The sequence below is a fragment of the Nicotiana sylvestris genome, chromosome 3 (assembly GCF_000393655.2).
Source record: "Nicotiana sylvestris chromosome 3, ASM39365v2, whole genome shotgun sequence".
Taxonomy (NCBI): domain Eukaryota; kingdom Viridiplantae; phylum Streptophyta; class Magnoliopsida; order Solanales; family Solanaceae; genus Nicotiana; species Nicotiana sylvestris.
This window is the reverse complement of record NC_091059.1, coordinates 12796636-12808924: the sequence shown is the minus strand read 5'-3', so window position 1 is coordinate 12808924 and position 12289 is coordinate 12796636. Positions and strand designations below refer to the sequence as shown.

The 12289-nt window shown below is 39.8% G+C and overlaps 1 protein-coding gene across 1 annotated transcript; it reads left to right on the top strand.

The window, feature by feature from the left end:
- The first annotated feature begins 5508 nt into the window (after nucleotides 1-5508).
- LOC138887055 (uncharacterized) lies at nucleotides 5509-5916 on the top strand. Its single transcript, XM_070168767.1, has one exon. It carries the CDS (start codon nucleotides 5509-5511, stop codon nucleotides 5914-5916), a length of 408 nt encoding a protein of 135 aa, XP_070024868.1.
- Nucleotides 5917-12289: the final 6373 nt, after the last annotated feature.

Below are 12289 nucleotides of genomic sequence, written 5' to 3'. Positions count from 1 at the left end.
AAAATGAGAGGACTCAATTAAAAGCCCAAAAGTTGGCCAAGAGGGGAATTTTAAGGGCTTATCAACTCATTTATTTCACCCATCTTTCAGACCTTGAAAACCAAATTGAACCCCTACAACTCCTCCCCAAAAATCCCACACAAACCCTAGGGTATTTCGGGTGTTACGACGTGATTCTAGTGCCAAAAAGTCCGGACAGCTTGCTAGTTTCTCTTTCTCCTTCTTGTAGCCATATTGAGGAACTGATTTTTGATGAAGAAGGACCAGGTTTTGTGTTTTATACTCAGTACAAGGTAAGGTTATGCTTCTCCTTCCATTATCTATGCATTTGCGAGTTGTAACTCGATCGTAAAGAATAGACCTAGCGAGTTTCGAAAGAGTGGTATGTTGTTTGTTCTTGTGTCATGGTTGGCTGGTTTTGAACTTATTTTTAAGTTGAATTCATGGTTGTTTTATTGTATAAGAGGTCTAATTATGTACTTTTGGTTGTGTTTCTCAATTTGAAAGAAAAGACAAGTCGAAACGTGTTTAAGTAAATCGAAAAATTAATTTTGAGTTGCTGAACTTGTGGGACTATTTTGTGGGATGTTTCATGTTGCTATTGGGTTGTCTCTTTTGGTACTATTTTTATGGAGTTGAGAGGAGGAAGCGTATGGAGAAACACCACATAATGGCAGGGTTGTTTGCTGGTCGTTCGTCGTCATATTTTCGGATTGTTTGACACTATTATAGTTGTCGTGTTGTGTATGAAGTGATAGGGGTATGTTGGGCTATTATTGTTTTGACTTGTGTGAAGTCATATATATAGGGGAGGTACTATCCGTTTCATCGTAAAATAGGTTGTGGGCGATACATAATAGTTACAACGCTTAAATAATAATGATAGTGTAATTTCTCTTGTTGTAGACTAAGGAGTCATGACATTTGCATAGCTTGAGGTTGGGCGGTACATATACAAGGTATGTGAGGCTATCCCTTTCCTTCTTTTGCACAACTCCGATTGTACATAATGTAATGAACGAGCTTCCAAAGATACTCTACTCTTAGAAGCTAGTAATACTTACATTGTTTCCCTTCTTATGGAACGATTGATGTTGATGTTTATTCTCTTATTCTTATGTTATCAATGTTGTTCGTACTTCATTATTCTTACAAGATTCATGATGAAGAGTTAGTTCTAAAATGTGTACGGAGGATACCGACCTTACGTCACTCCTAAAGGTTTAGAATGTGATTCCATGAGTCGAGCATGCATTATATATTTATGTATCTATTTTACTCTACCGATCCATGCTATAGTCGGCCGGGTACGACACATATTGTGCAACCACTGATCATTTGGGTTTTACCAAGCTTCACGTGGCCGGGTACGATTCTACCGAGCCTTATCATAGGCGGGTATGTTTTTACCAAGCCTATTACAGCCGGGTATGATATGATGATGATGATTATAGAGGCATGTTTTAAAAGTTTATGTATATATGTCTGTATCATGCATTTCATGTCAGTAGCCCTCAGAGGTACCCAAATGTTACAAGTTGTATATTCTCTATCCCTGTTTACATTACTGCTCGTACTTATGCTTTTCTACCTTACATACTCAGTATTTTATTCGTACTGACGTCCTTTTTATTTGTGGATACTGCATGTCATGCTGAAGTTCCTGATAGATAGGTAGACGCAGCACCCCCACCACAGTAGGCTGCCTAATTCAACAGTTATTGGCGAGATCCCTTCTCCGGACTTGCCATGGTCTTTGTATGCATTTGTGTTATAGATATTATGGGTATGTCGAGGCCCTATTCTGACAATGTTGCAGCACTTATGTTCCTTTAGAGGCTCATAGACATGTGTCGACTCATGCATAATTTGGTATGCCTTGTCGGCTGATTTTTGTTGTATAGTCTTTCATGGCAGCGTGGTAGCTCGTACCTTATATATAGTTTCTTGGTTGTCTGGTCATCCCATGTTATGTATGTTCATGCCATTATCTTTTATTGTTGGTTGTTCATGATCCATGTCTACCATTTATATTGATTTCGTCGGCCCTAAAAGATAATAAGGAAGGTTAGATAAAATGTACGTTGGTGCTCGACAAATATGGCCCGGGTGCTAGTCATGACCCTTCAGTTTGGGTCGTGACAAATTTGGTATCAGAGCAAGTCTGTCCTAGGGTTGTCTATGAGCCGTGTCTAGTAGAGTCTTGATTATGGATGTGTAGCACGCCATATTTATAATCAGGAGGCTACATGACATCTAGGGTTGTTACCTTCTTCCTGAATCTAGATCGTGTGTAGAGTTGAGTCGTAAGTGTTCGTCTCTAATATTCACCTTGTTTTCTTTTAGCGATGCCTTTGACTAGGAAGCAAGTGATTAGTAGATGACTTGATACAACTGCGGGAGAGGGTACCAGTCAGGTTCCCCAAGCCAGAGCAGGCCAAAGTGAAGCTCAAAATGAGATATCGTCTTATACCTCATCTATTCCATCTCCTCCAGAGGATATTAGAAGGCACCCAGCACCACCAGTTCCTCCCTTTGGCACTACAGACCAGGATATACGGAGTGCGGTGTAGTTGTTGACTAGCTTAGTAGCTGCTCAGGCTCAGAAGCAGAATATAAGTGCTGTTGATAAACAAGTTAGTGCGAGAGTTCATGATTTTATTAATCTAAACCCTCTAGTGTTTACCGGATCATACCCCAAGGAGGACCCGCAGACTTTTATTGACCAAGTTTATCGTACACTGCGGGTTATGCATGCTAGTGATACGGAGGCAATAGAGTTGGCTTCTTATCGGCTACGGGATTTAGTGGTTTTCTGGTATGATATTTCGGAGAGATCCAAGGGTCCGAACTCTCCTCCAGCTGTGTGGAAGGAATTTTCTGAGGCCTTTCATCACTACTTGCCAGTTGAAATACGACGAGCTAGAGTTGATAAGTTCTTGAACCTTCGACAAGGTAATATGAGTGTGCGAGAATATAGTATGCAGTTTGATTCTTTAGCAAGGTATGCTCCCCATATGGTGGACGAGATGAGCGATAGGGTACATCTGTTCGTGAACAGGTTGGGACCTCATCTAATAAATGAGTGCACGATAGCCTCCTTGGTGGAAGGCATGGATATTTCCCATATTCAGGCTTATGCCCAAACCCTAGAGGATTGTAGGGTATTCTGATGGCTTCAGAGGCAGTGTTAGGCCCTAGTCTTCGAGGAGTTCGGCGCCACCTGTAGCTAGTGCTCCTCCACAGTTTCAGAGGCCTCGGTATGATCGATTTACCTATTCTGGTCCAGGTCAAAGTTTGCGAGCATTAGGCTCGCAATATCACAGGGAAACTAGTCAGATGAGACCCCCAACACCACATTGTAATTAGTGCAGCAAGGCCCACTTTGGACTGTGCCGTCAAGTTTCTGATACGTGTTATTCTTGCGGACAGCCTAGCCATATGATACGAGATTATCCTAAAAGAAGAGGTGGTGGTATGGCTCAGCCAACTGGATTTGTGTTTGGTTCTTCCTCATTAGTTCGACCTCCAACACGGGGGTTTCAGCAGTCGACAAGTCATGGTAGAGGTAGAGGTATAGTGCCGAGTTCGAGTGGTGCTCAAAATTGAACCTATGCTTTAGTAGGTCGACAAGATCTCGAGTCGTCTCCGGATGTTGTTACAGGTATATTATTTGTGTTTTCTTACGATGTATATGTGTTGATTGATCCGGGATCTACATTATTATATATTACACCTTTTGTGGCTAATAAGTTTGGCATTGAACCTGAATTGATAAGTAAACCACTTGCGGTATCTACTCTGATAGGAGATTCTGTGATTGCTAGGAGGGTGTATAAAGGTTTCACAATGATGATTTGTAGTCGTCAAATCTTGGTAAATTTATTTGAGTTAGAAATGGTTGGTTTCGATGTGATAATGGGGATGGACTAGTTGGCCTCACGCTATGAAAATGTTGACTATCGTACAAAGATGGTTAGGTTTTAGTTTCCTCGTGAACTCGTCATTGAATGGAAGGGGAACATTGCTACGCGGAAAGGTAGGTTTATTTCCTATCTTAAGGCAAGGAAGATGATCTCAAAAGGTTACATTTATCATCTCGTTCGTGTTAGGGATACAGATTCGAAGCAGCCTACTCTACAATCAATCCCCATGGTCAATGAATTTCCAGATGTTTTCCCAGATGAACTCCAGGACTTTCTCCTGAAAGGGAGATTGAGTTTAGCATTGATGTGTTGCCTGACACTCAACCCATATCTATTCCTCCATACATAATGGACCCGGCAGAGTTGCAAGAGTTGAAGGTGCAGTTGAAGAACTTGCTGGATAAGGGCTTCATTAGGCCTAACACTTCACATTGGGGGTGCGCCAGTTTTGTTCGTGCGGAAGAAAGATGAGTCGTTAAGGATGTGTATCGATTATCGACAGTTGAGTAAGTTTACTATAAAGAACAAGTATCCACTTCCAAGGATTGATGACCTATTTGATCAACTCCAGGGTGCCAAGTATTTCTCTAAGATTGACTTATGTTCAGGGTATCATCAGGTGAGGGTTAAGGAGAAGGATATTCCAAAGACGGCCTTCCGGACAAGATATGGGCACTTTGAGTTTTTGGTGATGTCATTCAGGCTAACAAATGCCCTAACAACTTTTATGGATCTCATGAATACTGTATTCAGGCCCTATCTTGATATGTTCGTGATCATATTCATTGATGACATTTTGGTGTATTCTCGTTCAGAGGCGGAACATGCGGGCCACTTGCGGATAGTATTACCAATGTTTCAGAATTGTACGTTATATGCTAAGCTCTCCAAATGTGAATTCTAGCTGAACTCAGTAGCATTCTTTGGCCATGTGATATCTGACGAGGGTATTAGTGTCGACACTCAGAAGATCGATGCAGTAAAGAATTGGCCGAGACCTACAACACCATCAGAAGTCCGCAGCTTCCTGGGGATAGCAGGATATTATAGGCGATTTGTAGAAGGGTTTTCCTCTATATCAGCACCATTGACTAAGTTAACATAAAAAACTACTAAGTTCCAGTGGTTTGACGCTTGTGAACGAAGTTTTTAGGAGCTAAAGAATCGATTGAGATCCGTGCTAGTGCTCACTCTCCCAGAAGGAACAGAAGGTTATGTGGTATATTGTGATGCCTCTGGTATATGTTTGGGGTACATATTGATGCAACGTGGGAAAGTGATTGCGTATGCATCAAGACAATTGAAGAAGCATGAAAAGAATTACTCGACCCATGATTTGGAATTGGCTACAGTAATATAAGTTTTGAAGATATGGCGGCACTACTTATACGACATCCATGTCTATATCTACATAGATCACAAGAGTTTACAATACATCTTCAAGCAGTAGGAGTTAAATTTGAGGCAGCGTAGGTGGCTAGAATTACTGAAAGATTACAATGTCGAAATATTGTATCATCCCGGTAAAGCCAATGTTGTGGCAGACGCTCTCAGTCGTAAGTCAATGGGAAGCTTAGTAAACATGGAGGCAGGTAGACAAGGGTTGACTAAAGAGCTTCATCAGCTAGCCAATATGAGAATCAAATTATTAGACTCTGATGATGGAGGTGTTACTGTACATAATACATCAGAATCATCTTTGGTAGCCGAGGTAAAAGCACGGCAATACGAAGATCCCGCTTTAGTAAGATTTAGAGAGAGCATTCAGCAGAGTAAAATTACGGCTTTCGAGATTGGAGAAGATGGGGCACTAAGATACCAGGGCCAATTATGTGTGCCTAATGTGGCAGGGTTGCGAGAAAAAATTATGATTGAAATTCATCAATCCCGATATTCCATCTATCTCGGCTCGACAAAGATGTATCATGATGTTAAGGAGCACTATTGGTGGGATAACATGAAGAAGTCTATTACAGAATTTGTAGCCTAGTGTCCTAATTGTCAACAAGTAAAGATTGAGCATCAGAAATCCTATGGATTGATTCAAAATATAGAGATTCCGACCTGGAAATGGGATGTGATTAATATGGACCTCATTATTGGATTACCTCATTCGTATTATAAGTTTGACTCCATCTGGGTGATAGTTGATCGACTTACAAAATGTGCCCATTTTCTACCAGTTAAGACAACTTACACGGCTGAAGATTATGCGAAGTTATATATCAAAGAGATTATTAAGCTTCATGGTGTGCCGGTATCTATTATATCAGACCGAGGAGCTCAATTTGCGGCTAACTTTTGGAGGTCTTTTCATAAGGGTTTAGGCACACAAGTGAATCTCAGCGTTGCATTCCATCCGTAGACTATCGGACAGGCTGAACGTACCATTCAGATACTTGAAGATATGCTACGAGCATGTGTTCTAGATTTCAAGGTAAATTGTGATGACCATCTACCACTCATAGAATTTGCCTACAATAATAGCTACCATTCCAGTATTAAAATGGCTCCATACGAGGCACTATACAGGAGGACATGTAGATCACTAGTTGGATGGTTCGAAGTTGGTGAAACAGAATTATATGGGCCAGATTTGATTCACTAAGCCATTGAGAAGGTGAAAGTGATACAAAAGCGGCTGAGGGCAGCGCAAAGCAGGAAAAAGTCTTATTCCGACGTCCGATGTCGTGATCTGGAGTTTGAGGTTGGTGATTGGGTTTTCCTGAGGATCTCGCCAATAAAGGGTGTTATGCATTTTGGGAAAAAGGGTAAGTTGAGTCCGCGGTACATCGGTCCGTACAAAATTCTTCGACGAATTGGACAGGTTGCTTATGAGTTAGAATTTCAATTTGAAATGGAATTTGTACACTCTATATTCCATGTATCTATGTTGAGGAAATGTATTGGAAACCCTTCTCGAGTCGTCTCTATCAAAGATGTACAAGTTACAGAGGATCTATCATATGAAGAAGTGCCAGTGGCTATATTAGATCGACAAATCCGCAAGATGAGAACAAAAGATGTAGCTTCCATCAAAGTATTGTGAAGGAACAAGAATATGGAAGAAATGACATGGGAAACAAAATAGGAGATGAAGTCTAAATACCCTTACCTGTTCCACAATGAAGATAACGACGATTCAAGGGGAACACAAGACGCATTAAAAGGTGAAACGGCTCTATGAGGTATGCAATAGCTTGAGAATACTCTTCCTTAATACACAATGGTGATATGCAAATAATGTATAAATCCATAATGCTTTGTATAGCCTTGTGAGTCTATACGTTGGGTTTATTTGCTTGTAAGTTTCGCTAGTGTCCATTTTATAGGGGATACTCGGCCGGAAACTTCTGTTGGGATCCACGATAATTTAGACTCCCCATATACCCTTATATCCGAGGACGAATATTCTTAAGAGGGGAGAGTGTTATAACCCATATTCATGTACCTTGGTTCATGCCATAAGTTAGTCGACGTAAATCTGAGAAGAGATTATCTTTGAGATGATAAAGAGTTAATCCTATTGGTCTTAAATGATACAAGGGTGTATAAGGGTGGTTAACAAGTATTAGAAGTTAAAGGAATCAAGGATGTTGTAACTCGTATTTTTGTGTAAACCTAGGGGTGCTAATATTCTCAAGAGGTCGTGTTTTAAGGTATTTGAATCATATAATATCTGTATCATAAGTCTTGAAGTCAAACGAGTTATGAAACAAAAGTCGACAAAACTTGTCGCAACTTATGCTCATAATTTTACTTACACTTTAGGTCAAATGTTACTAAGGTTTTCTCCCAATTTACTTGGAATTATGGGGTGATCTATCCAAAAAATTGGAGATCTATGAGTCTAGTTTCCAACTCATTAAACCGTTTGTCAATACAATCTCGGAGTATAGAGATATTCGTATTTTCGCGAGACTGCGCAGATTGGTAGGTGATAAGTATGTACATCACCTACTTGCCAAAATGAGAGGACTCAATTAAAAGCCCCAAAGTCGGACAAGAAGGGACTTTTAAGGGCTTATCAACTCATTTATTTCACCCATCTTTCAGACCTTGAAACCCAAATTGAACCCCTACAACTCCTCCCCAAAAATCCCACACAAACCCTAGGGTATTTCGGGTGTTACAACGTGATTCTAGTGCCGAAAAGTCTGGACAACTTGCTAGTTTCTCTTTCTCCTTCTTGTAGTCGCGTTGAGGAACTGATTTTTGATAAAGAAGGACCAGGTTTCATGGGTTATACTCAGTACAAGGTAAGGTTATGATTCTCCTTCTATTATCTATGCATTTGCGAGTTGTAACTCGATCGTAAAGAATAGACCTAGCGAGTTTCAAAAGAGTGGTATATTGTTTGTTCTTGTGTCATGGTTGGATGGCTGTGAACTTATTTTTAAATTGAATTCATGGCTGTTTTATTGGATAAGTGGTATAATTATGTACTTTTGGTTGTGTTTCTCAATTTGAAAGCAAAGACAAGTCGAAACGTGTTTAAGTAAACTGAAAATTTAATTTTGAGTTGCTGAATTTGTGGGACAGTTTTGTGGGATGTTTCGTATTTCTATTGGGTTGTCTTTTGTGCTATTGTTTTTATAGAGTTGAGAGGAGGAAGGGTGAGGAGAAACACCACATATTGTCAGGGTTGTTTGTTGGTCATTCATCGTCACATTTTCAGATTGTTTGACACTATTATGGTTGTCGTGTTGTGTATGAAGTGGTAGGGGTATGTTGGGATGTTTGGTGATTGTTTTGACTTGTATGAAGTCATATATATAGGGGAGGTGCTGTCCGTTTTATCGTAAAATAGGTTGTGGTTGATACATAATAGTTGCGACGCTTAAACGATAACGATAATGTCATTTCTCTTATTGTAGACTAAGGAGTCATGACATTTGCATAGCTTAAGGTTATGCGGTACATATACAAGGTATGTGAGGCTATCCCTTTCCTTCTTTTGAACGACTCTGATTGTACATAATGTAATGAACGAGCTTCCATAGATGCTCCACTCTTAGAAGCTGGTAATACTTACATTGTTTCCCTTCTTATAGAATGATTGATGTTGATGTTGCTTCTCTTATTCTTATGTTATCAATGTTGTTGGTACTTCTTGATTCTTACAAGATTCATGATGAAGAGTTAGTCCTAAAATATGTACGGAGGATACCGACCTTATGTCACTCCGAAAGGTTTAGAACGTGATTCCATGAGTCGAGCATGCATTATATATATATATATATATATATATGTATGTATCTATTTTACTCTACTGAGCCACGCTATAGTCGCCGGGTACGGAACCTTTTGTGCAACCACTGATCAGTTGGGTTTTACCAAGCTCCACGTGGCCGGGTACGATTCTACCGATCCTTATGATAGGCGGGTACATTTTTACCAAGCCTATTACAACCGGGTACGATATGATGATGATGATTCCCACAAAGGCGTATGTTTTAAAAGTTTATGTATATATGTCTGTATCGTGCATTTCATGTCAGCAGCCCTCAGAGGTACTCAGATGTTACAGGTTGTATATTATCTATCCCTGTTTACATTACTGCTCGTACTTATGCTTTCCTACCTTACATACTCAGTATTGTATTCTTACTGACGTCCTTTTTATTTGTGGATACTGTATGTCATGCTGAAGGTTCTAATAGACGGGTAGACACAACACCCCCACCATAGTAGGCTGCCCAGTTCAGCGGTTATTGACGAGATCCCTTCTCCGGACTTGTCGTGGTCTTAGTATGCATTTTTGTTATAGATATTATGGGTATGTCTGGGCCCTGTTCCGGCAATGTTGCAGCACTTATGTTCCTTTAGAGGCTCATAGACATGTGTCGACTCATGTATAGTTTGGTATGCCTTGTCGGTTGATTTTTGTTGTATAGTCTTTCATGGCAACGTGGTTGCTCGTACCTTATATATAGTTTCTTAGCTATCTAGTCATCCCATGTTATGTATGTTCATGCTATTATTTTTCATTGTTGGTTGTTCATGATCCATGTCTACCATTTATATTGATCTCATCGGCAAAAAATAATAAGGAACATTAGATAAAATGTAAGTTGGTGCTCGGCAAATATGGCCCGGGTGCTAGTCATGACCCTCCAGTTTGGGTCATGACATGATGTCTGCTACCAAACTCCAGGTTACTCTCGTTGCTTATCCTATATGTATAAATCTAAGTCCTTAATGCTTCTCTATTACTTTTCATCTTAAGAATGAAGGCCTATTCTCATCTCATACTTTGTAACTTTTATCCATCAATTGTTGATTCACCTCAATGTTGATCTGCAATCTACTACTGATAACTTGAAACCTCTTACATAATACATTGTCACTAGGACTTACGTCTCATCTGGGGATATCTGAAGTGACTTTCCTAATCCACCTAGGGGCGATATTATACTTCAATAACCGGATTTTATAGCATCCCAATGTGATTCACCTTACGTAGGTATTTTAATCCCGTACAATTCATGAATCCCTTCATTTTTTTTCTTCAAATCATTACTCAATCGAAGGCCTAAACGTCTTCCTTTATCTATCACAATTACACCTTTATTTTAGTATCAGGGTAGTATTCCATCTCTTCTAAATACTACTTATGATGAGTAACTCCTTTGAGTTCATTCAGGCTATATTGAGCTTTCTATAACTTAGAGAAACCATCAGCTTTCTTGTTTTCATGAGCTTAATCCTGAGGACTTATCCATTCTCATCACCTTCTCACTCGCCCTTTCTTATCCTTACTCTTGTCTTCCTAAAACCTTGTCGCTTTACCATACTTTAGCTTGCGACCTGCGTATATCTATTTATACTACTCACAACCTTCCTTCAACTTGCTTGCACTATAGATTTCCTTGTGTTATTCTGGAACATCAAGTGATACATCACATTGTCTCAAACTCTTTTTTACTCTTTTAACTAGACCTCTCGATACCTCGAAACAATAGGCTGGAAGATATGCCACTAGGGCTGTGCATTTGGATCGGATATCCGAAATCCGATCCGATCCACTCTATTTTGGATTTTCGGATTTCAAATTTCGGATTTTCGGATTGGATACGGATTGTGTTTTATGAAATTTCGGATTTTCGGATTGGATTCGGATTGGTATGATTTTAATCCGATCTGATCCGATATCCAAAATTATACGTACCTATATAAATACACACTAAAATTTTAGGGTTATGCTTATTCATTTTTTCACACACCCCCTCACTCACTTAGATTTTTCCGCCTCTCTTGCACCTCTCTTCTCTTCAGTGAAGACTAAAAGAGTCTCAATGACTCAAACTTCCGATTTTACTTTGATTTTATGTCTCTTTCTTCCGCCTCTCTTCTCTTCTCTTCTGTCTTTTATGTCTATTTCATGTTCTATTCTTCAACTTTTGATTTTATTTTGATTTTTTTGTTTGTTTTGGTAGATGGAAGATGAGATAGAGACACCGAATGAACTTTAAATTGTTGAAAAATTTTGTGACAATCCGATCCGACAATCCGAAAAATTATCCGATCCAAAGTTTAAAATCCGATCCAATCCAATGTTAATTCGGATCGGATTCGGATTGCCCTTTTCAGAATCCGAAATCCGAAATCCGAATTCGAAATAGGCTAAAAATCCGATCTAATCTGATCCGTGCACAACCCTATATGCCACTAATGACACTGCTATCCTTCCTGGATACTGAATCCCAACGCTTCTAGCCCTCTATCTGAAGTATGGATTATTCACAATCTCCTACACTTGAGTATCTCGTATGTTGTTCACCTTTACCTTACTTATCTTAAAATCTTGCATCGTATCTTCTACCTCTTTCATGACCTCCCTTCCACATAGGTATAATTCACGTCCACAACTTGGAGCTCTATTATAATACTTGCACCTCTGGTGCATACTCAATCCGGTGGGAGCTTTATGCTGATTTCTTATGAGGCTGGTACTTCTTCTGACTGGCTTTATCGTAGAGCCATTATAGAATATGGCTATTGTACTTTCTCCCTTGTACCTCTGATATTAAGGGTGATCCTACAATGTTCTCAATCAAGAGGTCTATAATCAGACTCCTGATTTATTTAGTTGATGTAACTCTTTAGTTTCCCCTTTTCTCTGATCAACCTTTATGTAGACTTAAGCTATCTTCCGATCTGCAGCTCTTGGTATTAGTTATTACTTTTTCTCCACCACTAGCGGATAATCAGTACCATCTCAACCTCCCGGGCCATACTAGCCTAAATACTGGGGTGCAACCCCGCAACAAATCTCAGCACTCTCTCTGTGCCGGTAAGAAGTATCGTAAGTGCATGGCGAGATAACTCAGAGAATCTCGCCTCATAATCGGTCACTTACA